At 41.4% G+C, this 27379-nt stretch overlaps 1 protein-coding gene across 10 annotated transcripts in view; it reads right to left on the bottom strand.

The window, feature by feature from the left end:
* Positions 1-27379, bottom strand: part of ABCA5 (ATP binding cassette subfamily A member 5) — a 55496-nt gene that overhangs the window by 16368 nt on the left and 11749 nt on the right. For 6 of the 10 annotated variants that reach the window (XM_083598537.1, XM_083598535.1, XM_083598533.1 and 3 more), the window contains 23 exons: positions 26446-26650; positions 25244-25405; positions 24755-24852; positions 23020-23249; positions 20762-20903; positions 18938-19126; positions 16677-16824; positions 14948-15116; positions 14116-14174; positions 13664-13774; positions 12999-13174; positions 12731-12850; positions 11094-11232; positions 10864-10954; positions 10219-10358; positions 9473-9592; positions 8710-8911; positions 7170-7339; positions 6135-6307; positions 5156-5293; positions 3765-3878; positions 1602-1772; positions 318-431 (listed from right to left, as the gene is read on the bottom strand). In XM_083598537.1, the coding sequence (XP_083454663.1) occupies positions 318-431; positions 1602-1772; positions 3765-3878; positions 5156-5293; positions 6135-6307; positions 7170-7339; positions 8710-8911; positions 9473-9592; positions 10219-10358; positions 10864-10954; positions 11094-11232; positions 12731-12850; positions 12999-13174; positions 13664-13774; positions 14116-14174; positions 14948-15116; positions 16677-16824; positions 18938-19126; positions 20762-20903; positions 23020-23249; positions 24755-24852; positions 25244-25405; positions 26446-26650 (3381 nt within the window). The remainder of the gene's footprint in view (positions 1-317; positions 432-1601; positions 1773-3764; positions 3879-5155; positions 5294-6134; positions 6308-7169; positions 7340-8709; positions 8912-9472; positions 9593-10218; positions 10359-10863; positions 10955-11093; positions 11233-12730; positions 12851-12998; positions 13175-13663; positions 13775-14115; positions 14175-14947; positions 15117-16676; positions 16825-18937; positions 19127-20761; positions 20904-23019; positions 23250-24754; positions 24853-25243; positions 25406-26445; positions 26651-27379) is intronic. The other 4 variants (XM_083598534.1, XM_083598541.1, XM_083598542.1 and 1 more) reach the window with 2 other exon arrangements.

Raw genomic sequence — 27379 nt, 5'->3', positions numbered from 1 at the left:
GAAATTAAAATAAAGACTTGGACTTTCAACAACCGGCTTCCCGTTCTCATGGAGGGAACCGTGTGTGCATACCTATGAGGTTGGGGAGGGAAGGCATGGCCAGTGCCACCACCCAGAGGACATGGCCGCTCCATGTATTCTTGGTAGTCCTATCCTGCATTTGGTAGCCAAGGCTGCCAAACACTAAACAGGGTTTGTGTGCTTGCAGGACTGGGCCACATCCAAATTACTGGGGGGGGGGAGGGGGAATGTAACTGATACAATACTTACTGCAAAGTAAGCAGGAGAGGCAACTTCAACACAACCATTAAACTTACCACTGAAAAAATGAATGACCAAAATTCTTTGGTGTTTTGAATTGTTTTAAAGGTGAAGGAGACAACATAATTGAACAGAACTACTGATGGTACGTAGCCAATGAGGCAAAAAATCTGTAAGGAAAGGAAAGTTATTAGTGTTAATTAAAACATGTTCCGAGGTGGAAATAGGTAACAGCAGTTAAGAAACTAAGGCAATCCCTGCTCCCCTAAACCCCTGAGCAGGGAATCCCTACAGGGCTCAATGATGTCCTTTAAGTTCCCCCTTCTGTTATTTTGTTCATGTTTCCCTCACAGACCTTAAGCCAATAGCCCTGCTCCTGTCCAGGACTGGTCTTGCAGGCTACTCAGGATTATAGCCTGCACATGGAGACTTCAGAAGGAGGGAAGGATTTTGGGTCCATGTGATAAAGGAAAACACAGACCACTTTTTACCAAAAATGGCTGGTCACATTTGTACTATGGCCGCTTGATAAGGGAAACAGGGGAGGGAGAAGAAGAAGAATCAGAGTTTGGACTTGATACCCTGCCTTTTACTCCCCTTAAGGAGTCTCAAAGCGGCCAACCATCTCCTTTCCCTTCCTCCCCCACAACAAACACTCTGTAAGAGGTGAGTGAGGCTAAGAGACTTCAGAGAAGTGTGACAAGCCCAAGATCACCCAGCAGCTGCATGTGGAGGAGCGGAGACGCGAACCCGATTCACCAGATTACGAGTCCACCGCTCTTAACCACTACACCATGCTGGCGTACACTGATGATGTTCTTACTTTTTATCAGTAAAAATATGCGCTTTGCTCAAAATTGCCCATGAATCTGCATGAAGAAAGCAGCAGCCCATACCCTAATGGGAGTAGCTACTAGAAAGCAAATTCACAGCTGCACTGTTGTATCTCTACTGCCATTTTCAGACATACTTTGCCATGTTGGATTGGAACTGGCATACAAATCCTTAAATGCCATGAGCCAGAAAAAAACTTCAAAGAGATGGAAATAATTCTTATGTTTACAGCACCTGCATACCAAGACAGTACAAAAACTGAATGTTTGGGAAGCGCTCAGATGTTTGCATCTGTGCTGGATTTTCACTGCCATAGTGAAACCAGTATGAGGGGCTAAGTGGTATCATTGTTTTCTATTGTAGTAGGAATTAAGATTTAGGTATTTTTGATCTTGTCTCCACCTTTGAGAAGTGGGTTAATAACCCAAATATATTAACAACAACAACAACAACAACAAAGAATGAGTAAAATACAGGAAATTTATTTGAAATTAAGCAAAACTTACCACAGCAATAAACTTTTCAGGGAAAAAATAAACTCCATGGTGAAATACAAATAAGCTACCCATCATGAGGAGGAGAATAATATAAAATAAAGGAATGTCAACTAGCGCCTGTCCACACCAGTATGCAGATGGATAAAGACCTGAGATCTTAAGTTGAGTGTAGACTTTGATCTGCAAAACACATTAAAATACATGTCAAACATGGAAAATGGCACCAAGCCTAACCAGATTAGCCTAACCAGATTTCTGCTCTTCAGCAGTTTTGGATTGGGATGAACAGAGCTGAACGGCTCATGCACATCACAGAAATGTAATAATGTAAGAAAAACCCTGTTGGATGCCCATCAAGTCTAGCATTCTGTTCTCACCAACAAGATGCCTCCGGCAAGCCCAGAACTTCCTGGACTGAAGTACAGCAGCCAAAACACCAGTAAGAGATGAACACAGATCAAATAAGAATAGTCTTATTTAGTAACAAAGCTATATAGTAAGTAGAGATCAGCTCAAAGAAGGAAAGACAGATACATCGGTGTCGGAGAGAGAGGGAAGCCCGCGTAAGATAAATAAAAATCCTCCAGAGCAGCGTGTGGATTTTATATGGTTAGAGAAGGAGATATAATCCCTGGTCTACAAATGCCAATGACTTCTGAAAAGGCTCTGTCCCTGGTAATCTGTTAACCTAACATCTCTTATTGCTGAGACCAGGACCTCAGTGACTGGTCATAAAGCCTAGGCAGGTACAAGGGGTCTTCAGTTAGCGTGGTCCCAAACCATTTTTTTAAAAACACATATGGGCATATACCTACTTTGTGCAGCATCTTTTAATTTTAAAACTATAATTAATTGCGATATTATAAATCGCATACTACTAATTTATTCATAGTTTATTATCATCATTATCAAATATTTATTTATTGCATTTCTATCCCACCTTCCCCCCACCCAAGGAATTCAAGGTCGCGTACATGGTTCTCCCTCCTCCTTCCTTAATCCTCACAACAATTCTGTGAGGTAGGTTAGGCTGAAAGGCAATGACTGGCCCAAGGTCACTCACTGAGTTTCATGCCCAAGTGGGGATTTGAACCCTGGTCTCCCAGGTCCTAGTCCGACACTCTAAACATTACCCCACACTGGCTCTACCAACAAAGAGAGGGTATTGTCCTGCTGAAGAACTGAAAAACTACTGATTTATATTGAAAACTATTTGTATCTGTTCTGAATTGCATTACAAACTGATTTATTATTACATGTGGCCACAATCATTTAATTTTGCTATATTCAATAAAACTATTCCATCTTATTATGAAGCTATCATACCTTCCTGTTGCCTAAATGTGAAGTAATGAGTTAATTTGGCCCTAGCAGCAAACTCCCAAAGTTTCTCCAACCTTTCATTAATAGATGATGTGTTAGCCGTGTTTTAGCAAAAAAGTATTTTTGCTGCAGCTAACATACACGAAGTTAATTTTTCTGATGACACAAAAGTTTCTGCAAAATTCAGTGTGAAAAGTACTAGACAGACAGGCATTTCACAGCCTAAGATATTTTTCATTTGTGTTTTTTTTTAAAAAAAATTCCTCCAGTAATTTTTTATTTTTCTCGCATCACATTCCAACATGTGGAGGCCCCAAACCATTTAGGCACTTTAAATCAGACCAAGAAATAGATAGGTGCAGTGCTTTTTTTTTCTTTTAAAAAAATATTTAGGCGTTCCTACTCATATTGAAATACTGCCCCTCAATAAGGCCAAACTTAGATTCGCAAAATGTTTAGGGGTATGCATACCCCTGCGTTCCACCCCCCCTCAGAAAAAAAGCACTGGATAGGTGTGACCAGAGTTGGTGGAATGTGTTCTCAATACTTGCCCCTACAAATGTTCTCAGGCTGCACTGTGTTAGTTTAGTATTGATTAGCTGAATGGTACCATCCTAAAACAATCTTGGAGAAAGTGGTTGTTATTTGCTGGTCCTCATATAATATGTTTGTGTATATTATGGATTAGTACACTACAAAGTGAGATCAATTAATGTGGGTCATGAGGACAACTAGATGGCCTGATTATCTACTCATTCATATCATATCATGTTTGACCAGATGATTGGGGGAACCAGTAAATAAGACTTATGTTCCTTTTCTAAATACTGTGGGGTTGAAATATATTACCTTGTGATTTTCTGCGTTCTCCATGGCAAAATACGGCGGCATCCCAGTTACAATGACTCCTAGTAACACAGCCTCAAAGTACAGAACTAGTGTGAAAACTGTGTCAGTAATTTCCTGCAAGTCAAAAGATTTCAGTGTAAGAAGGAAAAAAAATCACCTGGAACATTAATTTTATGTCTGCAGACATGGGGGGGGGTCCACAAATGGACTCAATCAACACCCTGTTTTTGCTGTCTGCTAGTGACTGGAAAGGTATACAGTAGAAGGGTTGTCAAACATTTGTAGGCCACACGTACACAGCTGGATGGTTGGCTGTGTTTGGTTGGCTGTGCTCATGTGTGATATGCTTGTGAAACATGGACCACTTATAAACGCCATCTCCAACTCCTCAAAAGATTCCATCAACGGCGTCTCTGAAAAATTTTACACATCACTTGGGAAGACAGGCAAACTAATGTCAGTATACTGGAAGAAGGTCATGTTGTGCGGATACCTGATGATCGTCTTCCAAAGCAACTACTCTATTCCGAACTTGAAAATGGAAAGCGTAATGCTGGAGGTCAACAAAAGAGGTTTAAAGACTGTCTCAAAGCAAATCTTTAAAAATATAGTATAATCACTGACAATTGGGAAACACTGGCCTGCAAGCGCTCCAGTTGGAGAACAGCCTTTACCAAAGGTGTCACGGGCTTTGAAGACACTCGAACTCAGGACGCAAGGGAGAAACGTGGTAAGAGGAAGACACGTTTGACAAACCTTCACTGTGATCAACTCCCGCCTGGAAACCAATGTCCCCACTGTGGAAGGACGTGTGGATCCAGAATTGGCCTCCACAGTCACTTACGGACTCATTGTTAAAACCGTGTTTATGGAAGACTATCTTACTCGGCTACGAGTGATCGCCAAAGAAGAAGAAAAAATGTGTGTCTGTGTGCGTGTGCTTAATTCGAATAAATATAAATGGTGAAACTGCAGCAAGAAAAATATGAGGGTGGAATTAATGTTGCAGACATTCCCAGTTCTTAGCATACACACTGGCGGAGGAAGAGGAGTGCGGGGGGAGTGCATCGCCCCCGGCAGCACGATCCCAGTGGGGTGCCATTATGGCTGCCCCCCTGCCTGTGCTGGGCGCCATGCCCCTGCAGGTGGCATGCCACACCCCCAGGACACATGCTAGCCCTGCCCCCGCCTGCTCTCCGCCCCCCGATGCTGGAGCATGAAGCTCCGCCGCTGAGCATACATCTACAGGACCAGACTGGAGTGCAGTGGATCCATAATGGAATAAAGGAGCAAAACAGGGGGATTGCTTATCCCCAAGAAAAAAACACACCTACATTTCCCTTACCACTTCAATTTACAATTATTAGTCTTTGGGTTTTGCATTCACTTACTTGAAAGAAAGGGTTACTCCAGACATGGATCCTTTCAGTTACGTTTAAATTGTGCAGGTACAAGTTGCTAATGATATTCATCATAACAGGTAAAGAATGTACCATTGTACGGTTAAAAGCCACTGTAAACATGTAGTTCTGCAAAAAAAAATATAACGCAAAAACTAGCTTCCAGAATCAAAAGTACACAGTTTCACAAAGCGTTGAGAAGACTCAGATAATACTACTTATGGGACATCAGGCTTGCAAATACCTCTGTGCAAGGATGCCCTCAGACTATAGAGTATCTATCATGTGCTTCTAAAAGGATTTTACAAAACATGTCACAACATTACAAGTCCCACCTTGATAAATGCTATAATGCAACTGCATGGTTGTTGGTGGTCAAATCACAATGCAAAAATAGTGATTCGCCATGTTACTCCCCTGTGTTTATTCCAAGAAGCAATGGCTCTAATTTGGGACTTATTGTAGGATTCTTTCCCACTTCTTAGAAGTAATCGTCCATCGCTTACAACCGGGGGAGGGATCTGTTTTTTATGTTCTGAATGTCACTTTAATAGGTGACTCATACATTTAATAAACATTTTTGCACTAAAAATAAACATTAAAAGTATTGCTTCTTTATATTTAGTACATTTCTTCCATCCCAGAATTCAGGGCCCTGTACACGGGGTTCTCAGATAACCACCCATCCAGGCAGTGACCCAGCCGACTTGGCTTCCAGCAAGTTAACTCCATCATATTGCAACCACACGCGCAACAGTTTACTTGAGCTCTCTACATCCCAAGCAGAGATGGGAGAAGGCCTGGAAAAAAAAACCCGGGAAAATTGGGGGGGCAGGGTTCCCCCCCCCAAAGCTGTTTGTTCCCATTTGGAAGAAAATGGAAAAAAAACCCTGCCCCCCCATTTTTCTGGCTTTCCCCCCCTGCAGGCCTTCCTGTCTCTAATCCCATGAGGACCAGTATTTCTTCTCACCTTGTCATCATGCAAAACGTTTAATCCTGCATTATGTGGAGCAAATGAGACGTAATCACTACCATTCAATGGTGTTCCATGGGAGTCAGCTGATCCGTAGTCACTGCCATTGAGTATCTCTGTCAGAATATTCTGGCTCCTAAGAGATCTGAGGATGTCGTCAATGTTTGATCCTAGGTTAAAGACAATGAAGAGAACGATACGCGAGTATCAAGGCTGGATTTAGATTTGATGAGGCCCGAAGCTACTGAAGGTAACGGGGCCCTTTATATGTCCAGCTGTCCTTTGTCAACAACAAATTGTCGCTGGTTTTTTTGTGTTGAATATACAGTGAGGGGAGAAAGTATTTAATCCCCTGCTAAATTTGCCCGTTTGCCCTCTGACGAAGAAATGACCAGTCCATAATTTTAATGGTAGGTTTATTGTAGCTGTGAGAGACAGAATAACAACAGGAAAACCCCCAGAAACCCAGTAGCAAGATTTAAAGGGGCTGCTCACCTTTGAGAATAATGGCAGAAATCTTCATTTAAAACAAACAAAAAATAACTCCCCCTTTTCGCCACCAGCAGCTATTACAGCAGCAAGAGATGCTTTGCCTAAACCAGGCATCCCCAACCTGCGGCCCTCCAGATGTTTTGGCCTACAACTCCCATGATTCTTAGCTAACAGGATCAGGGGGAAGAATGGTTGTTGGTGCAAAACATGTCTGTCAGTCCAATTTGCAAATGAATTAGGAGGAGATTGAATGCCCAGATTTGTTTCTGCTTTTGAGGACTGAGTTTACCACCTGCCAGTCATGCTCCACACCAGCCACTCTTCAACCTGAACTAACACATACTATTCTTTTATTTCCACTGTATATCACAATCAATTGTATTTTATAACTTGGATGTTTTTAATTATTTAAAAATCATTTTCATACCACCTTTCATTAAAAAATAATTCCAAGGCAGTTCACAATAAGAAAATAAAACAATATGATAAAGATGCACGTATTAAAATTGTGATTGAAATACATTATAAAATACATCTTACCTGTAGAGTTTTGAATGAGGAGACTGGTTTTGTATTTGTGATGAGTTTCATTGGGCCTAAGAAAATATAAATCTGGGGAGAGTTTGATAGGGATCACTGCGTTTTTGAAGGAATGGTGTATAAGGAACATAAGAATCTGAATAAGAAGAAACACTGCGAATAGCAAAAATCTGGAAAAAAGGAAAGAAAAAGCATAATTAAAACGGATCCAATTTATATGTAAGTCTATTTAATAATTCCTTTTCTCTAGTTCAGTGAAGAGCCTAACTTGAGACTTTTGTGGTGTTCAAGTCTTTTCTTTTCTTTTTTTTAGAAAAACCCATGATAGATAGAAAAATAGATATAGAGTTTGTAACACTGAAATGACTTAACAATCAAAACACAGACACAAGGCATGTCTAAAGGAACGATATCATATCCTTCATCCACATTCTCAGACAGTTGCCAGCAGGCCAGCATCTTAACACAGCCCACAAGCACACTGTCCCTGGTTTTCCTCTTATATCCACCCCTTAAAGACTCCCCCCCCCCAACAGCCTATCAACGGGCAGCTATCAACTTCCTGTGTAAGCACAACTCCTGGGGAAATGCTGTGTTTGGCGATGCAGCCCTCGGGATGAATAAGGTTTGCCATCCCTATTACAGTGGTACCTCGGGTTACAAACACTTCAGGTTACAGACTCCGCTAACCCAGAAGTAGTACCTCAGGTTAAGAACTTTACCTCAGGATGAGAACAGAAATCGCGCAGCGGCAGCAGGAGGCCCCATTAGCTAAAGTGGCACCTCAGGTTAAGAACGGTTTCAGGTTAGGAAAGGACCTCTGGAACGAATTAAGTTCGTAACCAGAGGTTATGTATATATATTTGGCATGTGGAACGAATGCTACTTGTAAACAAGAAGTTTTCTGTTCTCCCACCATTTCCAAGTGGGACGCGGGTGGCGCTGTGGTCTAAACCACAGAGCCTAGGGCTTGCCGATCAGAAGGTCGGCGGTTCGAATCCCTGCGATGGGGTGAGCTCCCGTTGCTCTGTCCCAGCTCCTGCCAGCCTAGCAGTTCGAAAGCACGTCAAAATGCAAGTAGATAAATAGGTACCGCTCCGGTGGGAAGGTAAAAGGGGTTTCCGTGTGCTGCTCTGGTTCGCCAGAAGCGGCTTAGTCATGCCGGCCACATGACCCAGAAGCTGTCTGCAGACGAACGCCGGCTCCCTCGGCCAGTAAAGCGAGATGAGCGCTGCAACCCCAGAGTTGTCTGCGACTGGACCTAGTGGTCAGGGGTCCTTTTACCTTACCATTTCCAATGCTTCCCAACATTTAATCAAGTAAACATATATAAAGAGAAGTGGGAGTGGCGTGATGCTCCATTCGCCACATGCTTCGCCCTCTGGGAAAAAATTGGGAGGTTTTAAACAAAGGTTGGACCTTGCTCTTCTGTCAGGGATTCTTTAGCTGCGACTCCTGCATTGTAGGGGGTTGAAGTAGAGTGCCCTTGAGGTCCCTCCCAGGTCTACAATTCTATGGGACGCGAAGCTGAAATACTTACACCGCTGCCACTGATTTAACCTCTCGTTTTAAGTTAAGGAAGTGTACTTTCGCCATGGTAAAGACCTGCTTTTTCCAAAGAGACTTATTGCTCAATGCACAAGATTTCGTCTCGGATAGCAGTAGTAGGCTCTGCTCTAACTCATCAACAGATTTCTCATCCATTTCTTCTTCAGCTTGCTCTGGGTTAAATACACTGAAATCTAAGAGGGAAAGAGTAGAACAGGTTGGCAATTTAGAATTTATCCCCTCTGATCAAACCACAGCACTATAAAGCTTGGGTCCACACTTATACTATGATTGTCAGTAACACCCTACATTTAAGTTTGCCACACTATACTCTGGGATTCGCATTAATTTGGCAGTGCCACCAGGACTGTGCCCAGAGGTATGAGGTATTACTTAAAGGAGAAAATAGAAAATTCTGTTTTTGGAGGGCGGCATTGTTGGAACCAGAATCTTGAAAATCAAAAACAGCTCTAGAACAATATATTAACCCTTGCATTAGAATGACCCAATGAGTTCAGCACAGCTTTCCAATAAATATGGTTGGCACTGCAGTCTTAATGATCTCTCCCATTGTAAATATATCACGAGAATGGGATCTTGTACACTACTACCAGTTGCAAATACAACCTTAATAAACTCAATACTGATCATCTTTGCTGCACTGGGCTTCTTTGGGAGGAAAGGTAGGTCTACATTTAAATAATAATGTTGTTTTATTTTAGAAAACTAGAGAGAGCACTGCAGTTGCTTCTCACCCGCTTGGTCGATTTCAGCTTCGACTTCCAGCTTGAGGAACACATCCTCCAAAGTCGTCATGGCTACTCCATAAGAAATGACACCCAAATGAGAGTGAGTGTCTAGATCAGCAAACAGTGCTGTAAGAAGAAGTAGTTAAGTTAATGCTTGGAAATACATTTCTTTGCAATTATGCTCTCTTACTTCTTTAAGTTGTTCTTAGCACAACAACAACATGGCTTTTGTTATCACTACTGTTTAAGGGAGAGGTGCACAACATCTGTGGCCCTCCAGATGTTTCTGGACTACAACTCCCATCATCCCTGGCTATGCTGGCTGGGGCTGATGGGAGTTGTAGTCCAGAAATGTGTTCATGTAAGCGACAAAAAGCCTTGGGGAATTTTTTTTTTTGCAGTGAACTTTCCTATTACTTTCCAGAACTGCTATTTGTGGAGGAAAGAGTTGGGAGTGAGCAGTCCTCCTCGAGAATAACTGCCGTATCTTTGTTCCACATAACAGGACGTAAGTCAAAGACTATATAGCCTGAAATAAAGACCAAACTAGAGAGTCCAATGGGAACTTTCCTCCCCAATGCAATTCGGTGGGGTGGGGGTCATCCAGACTGGGACAACAATGTGGGGCAAAGTGTTAAGGCTTCTCTGCACTGGGGTCCCAATCTGAACCAATTCCTCCCATGTCAGCAATTTATTTTTAAAAAGCCATCCATGTGATTCACTAGAAATTTCAAGAGACAGTTAAGTTATACCTGAAAATTTGTCCATGTCATTAAAAGGTAAGGCATACACAAGCTGCTCTTCAGTCTGCTTTAACAAACTGGCTCCAGGGATATGTTGTCTGATCAAAGATGCTGTACCTTCTGTGTTACAGTACCTGTCTATGTGCATACTAAGGGGGAGGGAAATACAAAATATAAGCATTTTTTGTTTACAAAGCGAGCCTGTCTTGTTTTTAGAAACAATTAGGAATAATAACATACTGAAAGCCGACTTACAAGAGAAATTGTATTTTCCTAATCCAACTGAAGAACAAAATCTATAAGTATGTTTCCATATTCTAATATTCCAACAAAGCCAAAGGAAATATTAGCAGCCAGGGCCGGCCCACCGATGAGGCAAGGTGGGGTTACTGCCTCAGGCAGCAGGATACACAGAGGCAGCAGATCCCAGGGTAGATCTTTATTCCACCCTTCTGTATTCTAATGTAGATCCTCACTCACCCATTCTTCCCTGGGTGGCACGCCATTTTGTGGTTTGCCTCAGGTGCCAAAATATCTTGGGCCGGCCCTGTGAGCAGCAATATATTGACTTCATTGGGTTTAATAGCATCTAACCCTGGGCTGGGCTGTGGCCTTTACCACACACAGTGAAACAGGCTTTCGAACTACAGATACCTCAAGCGGTAGCCAATCCCCCATTTTGTTTTAAGGAACAGAGAGGAGCCAAGGCATTTCAGCATTCCTTGAGAAATCACAGCTTTCCGATCTAGAAACAAAAGCAGAGGGTACCGTCAGTTATTCCAGTTGATACAGTAATAACCAATGGAGTAAAAAGCTGGTCATATTGCCAAACACATATTTAACAAACAAAGACCCCACTTCCCCCAAAAATGTTTTGCACTTGCCAGCAAGAATGTCTGCTTCATCCATGAAATGGGTACTGAACACCGTCACGCGATTGGCTTTTCCGTTTTTCAACAGGTTCCAAACTGTATGCCGTGAGCACGGATCCATGCCAGCAGTTGGTTCATCTAAGAGTAATACCTGAATTATTGGCCAAGGAAAGCAATAGATTGAATATCTAGCTATTCATTTCAAATTGCCAGTGAGATTATTAGCAATAAGGCAGCCACTTATCCTCACCACTATCATACAGTCATCTCAATTCTGAGTGCTGGGGGATGGGTACCAAAAATGGCACCACTAACGTACAACAGGGAGCTATCAGCATGCTTGAGGTAATAGCCACTTGCTCCATCTAAAATGTAAAAAAGGTAAAGGACCCCTGGACAGTTAAGTCCAATCAAAGGCGACTATGGGGTGCGGCACTCATCTCGCTTCCAGGCTGAGGGAGCCGGCGTTTGTCTGCAGACAGCTTTCTGGGTCATGTGGCCAGCATGACTAAACCGCTTTTGGCACAACAGGACACCGTGATGGAAGCCAGAGTGCACAAAAACACCTTCCCGCCGCAGCAGTATCTATTTATCTACTTGCACTGGTACGCTTTCAAACTCCTAGGTTGGTAGAAGCTGGGACAGAGCCAACCTTCTGATCGGCAAGCCCAAGGGGCTCAGTGGTTTAGACCACCACGCCACCCGCGTCCCCATCGCTCCATCTAATGATAAACTGATTGAGTGCCTTTCAGTTTGGATGCTCCACAAGCACTGTACAGTGGTGACTCGCAAGACGAAATTAATTCGTTCCGCGAGTCTTTTCGTCTTGCAATGTTTTTCGTCTTGCGGAGCACGGTCAGTCGCAACTGCACCTCTTCAAGCGGTTTTTTTAAAAAAGGAAACAAACTTGCAAGACGTTTTCGTCTTGCGACGCAAGCCCATAGGGAAAATCGTCTTGCGAAGCAACTCAAAAAACGAAAAACTCTTTCGTCTTGCGAGTTTTTCGTCTTCCGAGGCATTCGTCTTGCGAGGTACCACTGCATTTCACTTGTCAACACTATAGGAAAGGAGCATTAAAGTGCTGCGCTGCTGAGATTCAGGGCTGGTCAACTGGAAGCTGTTAGAGGGAGAGAGAGAAAAACCCAATTGCTTATTCCTCTACTCCCAATTCTGGAAGCTACCAACTTATTTCCTTTAACACTGAACTTTGCAGCCCAAAAATGATTTGAAAGAGGACCCTCAACAATAGTTCTAGATACAATAGACCCTCAAAGGCACTCAGTCCCAAGATGGATGTATGGGGAGGTGGACATAAGTTTTTTGGCAAGTTGGGTATACAGAGATGGACATACATTTCCAAGAGCATTATTGAGTTCCCTGGTGGTCTACTGGTTAGGATTCAGCACTCTCACCAAGAGTGTTATTGCAACTGAACTGGATATAAAAATCCCAGTCAATTCCAATAAACCACAGCTTGGCTATTTTGTATTGTCACTTTAAAAGCAGAAATAGGATAATGAATGGGAATAATGAATATGCACTGTAAAATGTTTCTACAGATACTTAACTGTTACATGCAAGGCAAAGAAGCATCTATTTTGCATGCGGAAAACAAAATATTATGGACATTCAGTTACGCCACCGTTTACCTTTGGATCTCCAAGAATCGCAATTCCAATTGACAGCTTCCTTTTCTGTCCTCCACTTAACTTTTTTGCTTGGTTATCTTTTATGGGCTGCATATCCAAATCTAGTAAAACTCTCTGGACCTTTAAAAATAAGGATTAAAAGTACTTAGCGGTAACCTCAATTTACCGGGACATCTACCAAGCTCGCTTAGAAAACATTAAATATAATATGTTGACCTTAATTAAACATGATTGCATGCACTGTGCAGCTTGCATCCAATTAACTCACCTCTTGTATCATATCATTGGGGGGTATCCCCTTAATTGAGGCAACTATTGACAAATTTTCTTGCACTGTTAGTACATCAAAATATATATCTAACTGCTGGCAAACTCCAGTTATTCTTCTTGCTTCTAACATTTCATCTATTTCAGAAACTCTATATCCATAGATTGACGCAAAACCTAATGGGGAAAAAATACAATTAAGATAGGCAATGATGCAGAAAAGAAATCTTAAGACAAAAAATAGTAAGTGTGGACCACTGGAGTTGCAGCAGGGACTTAGCTGGAAATAATAATAATAATAATAATAATAATAATAATAATAATAATAATAATAATTTTATTATTAATACCCCATTCATCTGGATGGGTTTTCCCAGCCACTTACAGCGTATCTAAAAACACAATAAAAACATCAAGCATTTAAAACCTCCTGATACTGGGCTACCTTCAGATGTCTTCTAAAAGTTGTGTAATTCTTTATCTCCTTGACATCAGAAAGGAGGGCGCCACTACCGAGAAGGCCCTCTGCGGGAGTGATGTGGCACTCGTTGTTCTATGAATTAATTCAAGTAGTTCTACCTGTTTAATTCTTCCTAGAAAGACTCTTTCTTTTTTCTTTACTAGCTCCCAGATCAGATAAACTAGACACATTTTGATGATATTTACCATCAGAAGGTGGACACAATCCACAAAGAATGTGCATTAAGGTTGTTTTTCCTGTTCCACTATGTCCAAGTAATGCTGTTATTTGACCCTCATATATGTCAAAGGATAAACCTTAAAAAAAGGAAAGGAAAGGAAAGAAGAATGAAGTGATTTGGGGTGGGGGTGAGGGACAGAGATAAAAGCTGTAAGAAAGTGCTTCTACATGCTTCCTTATTAAATGTTCGAAACCCTGCCATACAGAGTACAGTCCCACTCACCCTTAAGAAACTATCACAACATAATATAACATATATTAGTTAATATATTTAAACATCCAGAAGAGTTAATAATCAGTGAGGTTTAAGAGAAGCTTGATCAAGTGCTATATCATTGCTTCTGCTGTCCCTATATAATAAACAGCAGCAACCGAAGTACAAGGACTCCCACTTGTGGCAGAGGGATGAAATTCTTACTTTTTAGAGCCTCGACAGTTTCACCTTTCTTAACAAATGTTTTCTGTACACAGTTGATTCTGAAAGAAGACAAGCTAATTTTATTTTTTTATTTTTTTAAAAAAAGGTAACACAGAATTCTGGCAGAATTTCCCTAGCCAGATAAAAAGTGAACAATATAAAGGGATCAATATTTATTTCACCATAAATAATGCTTGCTTTGGTTTGCAATGAAAGCTGATCTGAATATTCAAAAGAAGTACAGTTGGTTCACAGTAACATGCGGAAACCACTACATAACATTTCTTACACGACATTAGTTGAACCATGAAAATAATTGCTACTTGCAGTAACTGCACATTCCAATCACTGAATCACTGCTACTTCAGACTTGCCTGATGTAAAAAAGGTAAAGGTAAAGGACCCCTGGACGGTTAAGTCCAATTAAAGGGAACTATGGGGTGTGGGGTTCATCTCGCTTTCAGGCCGAGGGAGCTGCCGTTTGTCCACAGATAGCTTTCTGGGTCATGTGGCCACAATGACTAAACAGCTTCTGGTGCAACAGAACACCGTGACCAGTGCCAAAGCGCACAGAAATGCCGTTTACCTTCCCGCTGCAGCAGTACCTATTTATCTACTTGCACTGGCTGCTTTCAAATTGCTAGGTTGGCAGGAGCTGGGACAGAGCAATGAGAGCTCACCCCGACGCGTGGATTTGAACTGCTGACCTTCTGATCAGCAAGCTCAAGAAGCTCAGTGGTTTAGACCACAGTGCCATCCGTGTCCCATGCCCTGATGTATTAGTAACTGACATTAGCAACAGAAGCTAGAATGAAGCATAATCAGTCCATACCTGATAGCTTCTTTCCCCTGAAATTCAGAGGATACCGGTTCAATTATCTCATTGAAATCTAAGGTCCCGTTAATGCTGCTCTCATACAATTCTTTATAATTTCTGGTTCGCTTTAACCAAAACGATGGTTTCAGGAAGAAAAAAAAGTTTCTCCGCAATCCATATTCTCCTGAGAAATAAAAAAAAGAGAGAGGAAGAAAGGCCTGTAAATATTAACTACAGGCTGATCAAAGCATATCAATGCTAGGTGCTTTTATGTTCACTGATTTCCAATTATGGCTTACTGGTTTTTTAGATAGCTGAGAAAACTGTAAGGTTTATTCGGGGTTTAGGTCTTTATTAAGGAAAGTTTGTCAGTACTACAGAGCATGCACGTCCTTCAATTATCAGCATAAACTAATGCCCAGTTGCTCTGCTCAAATGAATCAGGAGATACGTGTAGAGTTTGCCTTTTCTGAACCCAACAGAAACACATATTTGGATTTATGGAACCATTTTGAACAGCTGCCTGGGAAAGTTGTTTCAAATTTATTTACGTTCTCGCAACACGGCCACGCAAATTTCACCCCACAGACTGGGCCAACCTAGGGGGTAAGAGCGAGAGGCAAAAACTCGCGGTGGGTAGTGCCCATTGGGATTAGTATGACGGGAGACAGGGAGGTCAACAGCAGGTGGCGCCAAAGCCAAGCAGAGCCAACTAATTCCACTCTTGCCCCCATCCTCCTCCCTGCCAAGTTCTGCAAGTGCAGCACTGAGACTAAGGAGCAGCAGGCTGGCAGATAGTGCCACCCCCAGGACAGGCTGTAAGGCGGGGGGGACGGGGACTGGCTGATGGTAGACTGAGTTGGTGGAGAAGAGCTCCATTTGCCCTAATGGACCAGCCTCCATTGGCAACAACCAATCAGAACTCAGTTGTCTCAAGTCCATGCTACATTTGGATCTAAGATACAGAGGAAACTGAAGGTAAAGGTGTTCAATCTTAGGAAACGCAAATGGCTATTGATTCAGTCCCCACCATGACAGTGTAAATCAAAAGAAGGTTCTTTTCCTTTTCGCCAGGGCTAATGAAGACCAAACAGAGGCTCATGCTGGTGTTGGCAGATAGCAAACTATCACGTGCCTAATTAGGTGTCAGCATACATGCCTCTCAATTCCCAAACAATCTCTTTTTAATTACAGCCGCCAGTTTATGCCATGGTTTGCCCCCTCTGTGCACTTGCACCGAGAGTGTACACACTGCATAGTCACCTGCTAAGCAAAGCTAAAAGAACCACATAATTCTGGGGCATGTGCAAAGGCCCCAGCCCATCCAAGCAGTAACAACAGATTCCCACCCAGGCAACTTATCAGGCACACCAGCTGACCTCCAGTAATGCATTTGTGTCAAATGCCTTCAGACAGTTGTTTGGGAATACACATCTGCTGTCTGTGCAGCTGCACAATGCTTTGCTTTGCACAATACTAGTGGTGCATATAAATCCTTCTTTCACCCACGAGCATCTCTGGCTCAAGATCCAGGGGTGGAATCCTATTTATGCTTTCTCATTCTCTCTTATGAAGGATGGGGATAACCCACTGAACAATTTCCCACTTAACTATTAGAACAGGGATGCACCTATACAGGTGGGCATTGAACCGACCGGATGTTGTCCTACCAGATGCTACCAACTTTATGCTGTGTTAGGCAATGTTTAGCACATATGTGCGTGTATGCTAAAACCAATCATACCTGGAATCACCTGATCCAGGTAAAGTGCTAGGAGTAGATAAAGCATGCTGTCCAGGGCCAATAGTGAAAGTGCAATAACTAGAGGGTAAGGACCATGGCTTAAATTTGAGAAAACGCTTCCTTCTTCATAATCTTCCAGATGCATCACCTGCAAACAAATACAGAAGTTATAGTAATCCAGCGTATTAATCCAGCGTATTTTCTTTTAATTCTTGAATGATTCTGTGTACATTACAGCAGCCTTTGGCTATGTGCAATAAAACTGACTGACCATAGAAGTTATAGATACTATGGAACAGAATTACTTTATTTAATATTATCAGGGGAACTTTTCTAACTGGCCATCAAGGCAGCCCTGTTTAGGGAAGTTTTTAACGTTTGATGTTTTATCGTGTTTTTAATATTCTGTTGGGAGCCGCCCAGAGTGGCTGGGGAAATCCAGCCAGATGGGCGGGGTATAAATAAATAAATAAATAAAGAAGAAGAAGACGACGACGACGAAGAAGTTACAGTTGTTATTTGTGTGAAACTGGACACACAACACCCTGCATTTTTGAGAGGAAACAATGAGCTTCAAAATGAACCATTAATGATGGTTGCAGGTAGAGTGAATGCCATCCCACGGGGAACAGAGTAAGCCCATGTTTCATGGGAAATGAGAGCTTGAACATTGCCCCTGTAACAGGAATGGTGAACCTCCAGACCATGATATCATTTCATGCAGACCTCAGCGGCCTCACCTCAAGCCATGCCTGCTCTGGTCAGCCTAGCAATGATACAACAGGAGAGGGGACCAGAATACCTCTACCACAGCTGGGAGTGGGGAGTGCAACTTCGCAACTTCTCCAATTCCCATGGCTTCCTTGGCTGCCTCCTCTTGGGTTGCAGTGCCGTGAAGAAAGCAGGCATGTAAACAAGCACACTAGCCCAAGCAACAAAGGCTACAATGCCACACTCAACCCCCCACGACTGAGAATTCAAGCCAGGCAGTTGGCCTGTCTCTACTTAGCTTTCCATAAGAGAGGAAGGGGAAGAGGAGAATAGAAGGGTGTGAATGTGCACTTATTCTGGTCCTACCTATTTTGCTGGAATGCAGACCCTAGCAGGTTCTAGCTGAGGTTACTCAGAACATGGAAGGAGAAAGGTTTATATAGTGCATGGGTGGTGAACCTAACCACTGACTATCTTGGGGAAAGGTTAGCAGTCACATTTTCACAGTGGCAAATCAGTACACTTAGTACAAATGTTTACAGCAGAAACCTCCTTTCGGAGGGCTATCTATGACTGTTGTTTTTGCTTAAGTCCTCCGGCACCTTAAAGACTATTACGATGATGATGATGATTTAAATCTGTATACTGCCCTTCATCTGAAGATCACGGGGCACTTCACAAGATAAAAATACAAAATGAGAACACAAAATACATAACAAAATAAAAACAAAAACCATTAATTCTCCTACATCAATAATTGTGTAGACCTATTATTATTGGTTTGTATACTAGCAAAAGGAAAAGGCTAATTAGAGCAGTGCAAATGACAGGAAGCCAGTGTAATTTGTCCCAGAGTAAAAAAAATAAATGCTTTGGGACACATCCCAGGGTTGTTGAGCTATTTTGGGGAGCTCTTTTGGGGGAAGTTGTTGACATCTGGCCGATTTTCCGAAATTCCCCTGGGACACTAGTTGAAATCCTGGACACATTCAGGAGCGGGGATGGTGTCAGGCTTTAAACAAGCCTTTAAAATACAAGTATGACTAGTTCATGTGATTGAGCTGAACGTAGTTTGGAATAACATTAAGTCTTCCCCTGCCCTGCCCCTACCACACCCACAGAATGCCCTTTGGGGGGGGGGGGACTTATCCTGACCTGACTTCAATTCAGCAGGTTTCAGCTGGCTATGGGACTTATACTGGCATATCTCCAGCTGAGCCAAGATGAGGGAATTGAGCTTGCATAGCCCTGGCTGAGCCCAAGATCCAGCTATTCCAAATTTACTCATCCCAGAGAGTGCTGGGTGTGGGTTGCAGATTTATTCTGGCTCTGGTCCCCCCAAAATATCTGCCAGTGTTAGCTGATGAGAAAACCATTGATAATAAACAAGCAACATGTTCACTGCAAGTTTAAGAAATGACAACTCCGTGTCACACATTTTTTACACTGAGGTGAAATCTTATCATCCTATCTTGTATTTAAGCCATAGTGAAGTTACTATTCATGGAAACCCATATACCAGCACTGATTAAATAGGGAACTTTACTAACCTGCGCAACACCAACCAAAAATGTGCACTGACACAGAGGACTTAGTAACCAAACATATGACTTTGGAAAATCCTCCAGCAGGACAACTGTCAGGCCCACAAAACCAAAAGCCAGGGTGGTCAGAAATTCAACCGTACCGACATATTTTGATTTTTTGAAGAGAGGAGTCAGCATAAATGCAAAGAAAACCTAAACAGAAACAGAACATTTATTTCAGTGCACAATAAACCTCGATTAAAATTGCTGAAATCATAATTTGTGTAGACAATTTGGAACAATTACAACGTATTGCTCTCTTAATACCTATAATGTACCTGATCCAAGAAATCAACTGGCTTCATCATCCTGAGGACCTTTTCCTAAGAGTGTTATAGCTTTTGATATGCTGGCTGAATTTGCACATGGTGTTAAACCATTGTTTACTGTGTGCATGAACAGAAAGGAGCCCACACAAAAACGTGGGGTCGCGTGCTAAGGACTTTGCCAGAGTTACATTTCATTTTGGACAATTTGTGGCTTGTCATGACATGCAAACGAGGAATTGTGGTTTGAAATGGACAGTGATTAGATAAACAAGCCAGCTTCATTGTTTGAAGATGTTTGTTCTGAAACTGAAAAGCCAAAACTCCTGGCCCCACAGGAGGCAGCGAGAGGGTGTAGCTATCACTTTGCATGAATTCCTTTCTGCTCATGCACATAGCACTGAATTATAGTTTAGCATTATGAGTGTACACAGTCAATGTTAACATCCATTATCTCATTTTGGCCATGAGACCAGAGTGATAAGAGAAAGTGATATGGAGTACACTATATTCTTAAAAATAAGATCTGCCAACAATCAACAAGCAGACTTTTCAAATAACTTTTTCCAGTTACGGACCACCTCATTCCTTTTGCCCCATCGAAATCCTCTAATGGACCATTTCTGGTGGTTCCTTATGTCCATGATGCTTGATTGGCCTTCACTAGGCCTCTCTACTAGTAGTTTCAGCAAGAACAATCCCTCCCTTCTTATAGATGTCTTTTTTGTTTAGACAGCACTTTACAAAATGATTTTTCATTTGAACTCGTACATTTTAATTAATGTTTTCAATTGATGTTATCTGTATGTTGTACTCTGCCTTGCTATGTTTTTATGGGAGTGCAGATGATAAACTTGTAAATAAATTAATCTTCGTATCCACAGAGTGCATTCTGCTACCCACCATTGATTTATTTAAATGCCTGCAAGCATCAAGAAACAATAAATCAGGCATAGGCAAACTCAGCCCTCCAGATGTTTTGGGGCTACAATTCCCATCATCCCTGACCACTGGTCCTGTTAGCTAGGGAGTTGTAGTCCCAAAACATCTGGAGGGCCGAGCTTGCCTATGCCTGCAATAAATTATTCACAAGTCAAAAGACTTAAAATACTCAGAAACTACTAGAATAATCAGGTCCACTAAAAATCAGCAATAATTTTTCCAAGATGAACTGCACCCTTGGCTAATGGATAATTAATAACTCTTTAAAAGCTGCCAGCTTAAAATAAGACTGCAGTGAATAAGTAATGCAGTTCATTCTAATATCAGGGAAGGGTTATGTGGTAAGTAGCCATTTGAATACATTCAACAGCAAATGAGAAATAATGTCTGCCAAAATGTATAAGCAAATGTAACTATTCGGGACCTCTTATGTCAAAGAGGTAGGGTACCTACTGCTATTCACAGCAGAGGAAAAAAACACATCATAAACAAATCGTTTGTGCCAATATAGCAAGAAGGACTCCAAAACACAGTACTTTCAATATACTGACAATGAGCACGAACACATACACACACTTACGGAAGATATTCCATATAGGAAAAAAAGAAGAAATATCACAAAGCTGCTACTTTTGGGAAAGAGCGAAGAGAATGTTGCAATGACCGACATGAGAAGGGACATGACAAATATCAGACTGGTATACAGTAGGACCCAAGAAAGCCTAGAAAGAGGAGAAACACAATGAAAGTTCATAAATTTCAAGGTCATCTGTACAACTATACAGATAAAGATACTTTTTCTGTGAGTCCTTTGAATGGTCATCTGGGCACGTCTCAAACCTGGTTTCTGTACCTGAGAAGAGCAAGTTGGGAACTTTCTAGGAAGGCCAAAGCCTTCCAATCTCGGTTCTGAAATAGTTTGGGGCTAAAATTGCCTTTGCCAACTATCTACGCTAGATAATAGACAGGGAAGTAATGGGGTCCCTCTTAGTTCTACTAGAATGCTCAGTGGCTTTTTATGCCACCGGCCATTATAGCCTTCTTTGCCATCTGGCTAACATTTGGCTTGGAGACACCATTTTTCAGTGGCTTCAGTCCTGCTTGGTGAAGTGTCCCCAGAAGGTGGTTTGGGGGGACCACCGCTCACCCCTTTGGCACTGGCCCATTTTGTCCCTCATACTATTTAGCATCTACATGAAGTCACAGGAAATGGCGGGCCAGGGATTTTGACACCCAGCAATATTTCTCCGTTTCATTTAAAGCCAAAAAGGTTCTACATCATTGTTGGGATGGTTTGAACGTAGGCTAACAAACCGAGGCTGGAACAAGACAAGACAAAATTACTGTTGGCCAACCTGAATACAGTTGGACGTACTTCTGAGTAAACATGCAAAGGATTGTGTTATAAGAAATTCTGTAAGGGAACTGACAGAGGGAAGTTATCAATGCTGTTATTGTAAGAACAGCCAGAAGAGAACCTGTCTCTCAATTCAGTGCTGTATCCAAAGAGAAGGGGAGTTCTAGGAAAATCCTGAACTCGCTCAACATAGGTGCAGAACTCAGTTGTGAAACTCCAGAGACCATGAAGAACAACAAACTGAAGCCAAATGTAATACATGCTACTCAATGCTGCACGAAGTGATAAGGCCCTAAAATGAGCCCTCGCGTGAATCTCAAATGAATGGAGCACATTGTGGCACAGATATTGAAATGAGTTCAATAACATTTTAATCCAAAAGGTTCTAAAGTACATAATTCTTCCGAACTCTTTCAAAACAGCTGTCTCAGAAATTCTGCCAATGTATCTAATCCTTTGCCAACTATCTGTGTCGGCCCAGTATACCTGAACGAGTGTCTCCACCCCCCATCATCCAACCCGGACACTGAGGTCCAGCTCCAAGGGCCTTCTGGTGGTTCCCTCACTGCGAGAAGCGATGTTACAGGAACCAGGCAGGGGGACTTCTCGGTAGTGGCACCCGCCCTGTGGAACGCCCTCCCATCAGATGTCAAAGAAATAAACAACTATCAGACGTTTAGAAGACATCTGAAGGCAGCCCTGTTTAGGGAAGTTTTTAATGACTGATGTTTTAATGTATTTGTAATCTTTTGTTGGAAGCCGCCCAGAGTGGCTGGGGAAACCCAGCCAGATAGGCGGGGTATAAATAATAAATTATCATCATCATCATCATCATCATCATCATCATCATCATCCTCTGGCTCAAGATAAGGGAAACAACACTGAAGCGGGGCAGGGGCAGGGAGAGAGGCTTCCTTTCCAGACCTCTCCACAACAGAGGAACTGCAACAGTCAGAACTACAAAGGTGCTCCCTCCTGCCAAGACCAGGGCTACATAATGGTACCCAATCTAAGTGTTAGTTGACCTCTGGAAATGAGGTATAAGATCCTGGCCTGGGGAAACATTTTGCAAGGCCTCTTGGAATTCATATTGAGCAAAAGGCTGGCAGCATCATTAGGATAATAGGTTTTTCTTTACCAGGCACCATTGGATCCATTTTGGAGCCTTTGGCAGAGCTCATCTCTATATCAATAATGGCAGCACATGAAAAATCAACAATGGCTTTGAGAGTAAGCTAAGCCCTTGTGATCTGTTTGTCCATGTTTGTGGTAGGAGGAGGAGAAAGGCTTCAGGTAAGTCTCCTCCAGACAAACCACATGCTGTAAACCATGGCTTAGCTCACAGTAGCAGGATTAGAAGGAGCAAAGCAGCTATGATCTCGTCTCTGAGAGCCTACGCAATCACACTAAAACATGGTTTTGGCTTTGCATTGCTATCCATTCTGTTTACTTAACATCAAAGAACTAAGGCACATACATACCAAAAGGCAGTGTCGTGGAGACCCATGATCATTAAAAATTCTTTCAATTTCTTCTCCTTTTCTGCCACAATATGAATTGCCAAATAATAACCAAAGGGGGAAAAGGCAATTACTAAATAAATTAAAATGATTGCACGAGGGAAATTGTCTATTTCCATAATGGCAGACTCTCCCATCATGACCGCGTTTGTTAGTTTCAGGTCTTCCAATAGCGAATGATTAGTCTTCAGCTAAAAAAGAAAGAAAGAAAAGGAAGGGAATGTTAAAATCAGTTTCTATGCTGCCCCTATTAAGTAAAGTTTAATTCCAAAATCATTAAAACAAAGATAACAAAAATGTGTGCTTTAACGTAGTTTAGTAATCCAGCTAAATCCCATGGAACTCAAACATTTTTGAGTTTCACAAAACTGATTTCTTAAATGCTTGCTTGCTTGCTTGCTTGCTTGCTTTATCTATTTCACTCTATGAATCTTGGGGTTCTTGAGCAGAGGAATAGTCAAATAAATTAATAAAAAATGAATTTCAGACAGAAAACATGTCCATACTACAACCTGTGACGCTGCATTATCGCCAACTTTTCAGGTTTTCCAAAAACTGATTCATATCTATGTCAAAGCATTCCTGGAACTAGTTCAACATGCCAAAATCCACTTAAAAACAAAACAAAACAAAACAAAACAAAACAAAACAAAACAAAACAAAACAAAACAAAGAACGGCCTTATTTTATTTTTATTTTATTTTACCCATATAAACCAAATAGCAAAATAGAACTTTATGAGACAAGCACATGAAAACTAAACCAAACCAAAACTGGCATGGGATGTTACATTCACAAGCAAAAATGATAAATGCTCAGAAAGCATCCATACAGTGCAGTCATTAGAAGTAAGTTCTTTTTGAGTTCTGTGAGATTCTCAAGTGCTTTGTTGTGTTTATGGGCTTCCAGTCTTGCTTCCATGTCCAATTCAAAATGCTGTTTTTGACATGATGGCGGAGTGATGTATAGAAAATTGCATTATGTGAGACATTTACCTGTGGGTAAATGTTTCATGTAATATAATTTTCATGTGTTTGTTTTTTTGAAAGGGAAACAAAGGCCACCTCTTTTGCCTCTGTTTGGTGAGATTTTACTGAATACATAAAAAAATTAAAAATTACATTTGTCCCTTCTGCAAGTTTCTCAAGAAATTTGGGATAAGTAACATCTAATTGGTTGAAAAAAATTCTTGATGTAATACAGAGCCTTTTATTCTTGGTTCTCCTTGTTCCTCTAATGGTTTCAGTTATAGGTTGATGTTTCTGCATATCTTGTAAGTCAAGTGTACCATACCTCTTGTTTTCTCATTTCTTATGATGGTACTCTCCACTTACCTGTCTGCTGTAGCTTATCGCAAATATCCAGTTAACCAACTTTACCAACACATACCACAGTTAATGTTGCTTGCACGTATATCCACAATACCCATTTGGGTGGACATATATGGCATTACTCAGAAAAAAGCGTTTTATATTTGGCTAACCATTGGCCTTGATATCTTTATAGAAATCATCATATACACTTGATTGATAGTCACCATGAAAGCAAATGTTATTGCCATTCATTTGAGCAAAAGCCCTCCATTATGTGAAATGCCTTACAATGCAAGGAAGAAAGTGCAATGACTTTTAATACATCAACTCTTCTTGAACAACAATGATTCACGGTGTTTCACATTCTCATTCTTTGCATTTACCTGTATAATTGCTGCATCAATACTGATCTGTAGAGCAGTGAATCCATTGCGCCAGTACGTTTCAGCTTCACATATCTTGGAAGGGCTTGGGCAGCTGGCTGTGGAAAAACAAATTCTAAGATGAGAAACCTAAACTTTCTCTGTTAATTAGCCAAAAGCAAAAAGGCTGACATAAATTCTGATGACAAAACCCTATGAATTTGTTTTATTGTCACCGAGCTAGATTTTGCCCAGTGATTCTATGCTATGGGAACAAAAATGTGGGTTTGGTAGTCTTACTTAATGCACTCTTCTACCTAAACACTCTAGGCAGCTTCAAAAAATACATTCAATAAAATAACAAAGAAAAAGCATCAGCAAAAAGATTAGCAGTTGCTCAACCAAAAACAACTGTCTTGAAACTTAATGTTGCAAGTTGCTCCCATGACTAAAGCTGTAATATTATAAGGGGTACACATACATACATACATACATACATACAGGTATTACCTCTGGATTCCATATAAATTGCAGATACTGGAACCTTTGCAGGAGGAAATCTGAGATGGTAGGACATAGAATCCTTGAAAATTACACCCACAAATTTTCGAGGGTTACGAAGATTAGCCTCTTGCATTCCCTCCTCACTTAGAAATTCTTCTGTAATTATTCCTGCAAAATATAAAAGTCTCTCTTAGCTACTCTCAACTATGGACATCTATATCAACAGAAGGACAATTCAGTACATTAGCTGCTGCCTCATTTGTTAGCCCACAGCCTAGGAGGCCTTTTTTGTTTTTGTTTTTACAAATACCGGTATGTGCTGGAAAGGGCAGCTCTAGCTTTTCAGGCAGCATGGGAACCCCTGAAGTTATTCAAAGCAACAGACAGCAAAGTGAAAATTGTAAACTCGTATGAATATCATGTCCTATACATGAGCCTAGCAATTGTATGCTTCAAAAATAGAAAAGTACTTTTTCCGTGGACCGATTCTATAGATTAGGGCTCTGAGCCCCTGGCAAATGAAGTGCAAGTGTTTTCTACTCAAGCAACTGGAAATATAATGGCAGAGCCCAGATCTTTTGCTCTCAAGTAACATAAGGATGGGGGCAGGTCACTTAAGACTCAGGATGCCAATGTCCCTGGAGGGATATTCACCCAGTTTTTCCAATAGGAGAAAGACAAAACTTGAACTTGTTTTCTTTGTTTCTGGAAGGTATAACTGCTATGTGGCTTATTAATGTGATTTAGGCAGTGGCACAGGAATAGTAGTGAAAACTCCCTTGGTATGCAGCAATGAGAACACTGTATAGTAGGAAGATGTATTCTTCAGGGCCTCTGAGGCAGTCTTCTAACATCAATGACAAGTTGAATAGTGGGAAACAATGGAGAACAGCACATTGGGAGATAAGATTCTAGTGAGAGAGAAAAGAAACCTTCCTCCTTAAATGTGTCTGTCTGAGCCCTTATATGTCGCTGAGCTGGATGCAAGAGGGATTCAGTAGTCGTGTAGGATTAGATACTATGAACAAAATGTGAAGTCAAAGGCTTTGAGAATGTAGTGTTTACACAGGAGAAACACTCTTCCATGCAGAAAACGTACTCGATAAATCATTCTGATAACTGCATCTGCCAAGTAAATGCAAAGGGAAAAGGCAAAACACGTTTATGGAACAAAAAAAGAAGAAGAGTAGAAAGAAAGCTCACAATACCTTCTGTAAAGTATTCTGCAGACATTTTGTGCATGATTTTTCTTGTCTCATCATTCGCTGGTGTGTAGCCAACAATTAACTCAGAGATGCTGGAGTGATCCACAGAATAAAGATCAGAATCAGGCACCTCATCATATTTCTTGTTTGGATACATCATGCTCATTAATATTAGCCAAAATAAAAAGAAAAGTGGAAGTAGGACTTCCTGCACAAATGAAATGAATAAGTTAAATGGGTAACAGTAACTAACAGTAGCCACCTAAGGCTGCATTCCTGTACCTAACCCCATGGTAGGCAATAAGCTTAAATATGCATAATAAACAGGACTGTACCCTTTGCACAAACTTGCTCAGTATAAAAGAGGTACATCAAATTAATCAACATTATTCAGATAAATTCAAAACCCTTAGAAGCAAATAATCATGACTAGTGGGTACAGCATCTCAACAGACTTAAATGAGAACCAGCGGGAGGGAAATTTGTTACACCAAGTCTGGGGTTGATGCAAAATTGCTCTGTCAACAGCTACACCCACTGCAGATTGAAACGGTATAGGATATGGCATGTCTATTCTAGCAGCACCCATGTCCTTTGCATGATTCTGCCCCATTCTGGCAGTTCCATTGGCAAATGCTCTTTGCAGAACAGCTCTTGGTCTACAGCATTGCTCCTAATATTGTCTCGCAGTCAGTGTGCCCTTGATGATTCATAATAACAAAAAGCACAGTCAGCTGCAGCATGGGTAGAAAAGCACCAAGGCTTCTCCTGAGATTGTGGCAGTACTGAAATGACGGCGTGATTACAGCAATTCAGATGGTTACACTGTTTTCCTACTGAGCTCATGATAATCATTGTATACATTCCTTATACTTGCAAGTTCCACTTTTTAGAAAACGTGGAGCACAAAGGATTAAAATTGGCTAACTAAAACGTT

The sequence above is a fragment of the Podarcis filfolensis genome, assembly GCF_964270895.1.
Source record: "Podarcis filfolensis genome assembly, chromosome: 2".
NCBI lineage: Eukaryota > Metazoa > Chordata > Lepidosauria > Squamata > Lacertidae > Podarcis > Podarcis filfolensis.
Note: the sequence above shows the minus strand (reverse complement) of the source record. Positions and strands in the feature narration are given on the sequence as shown.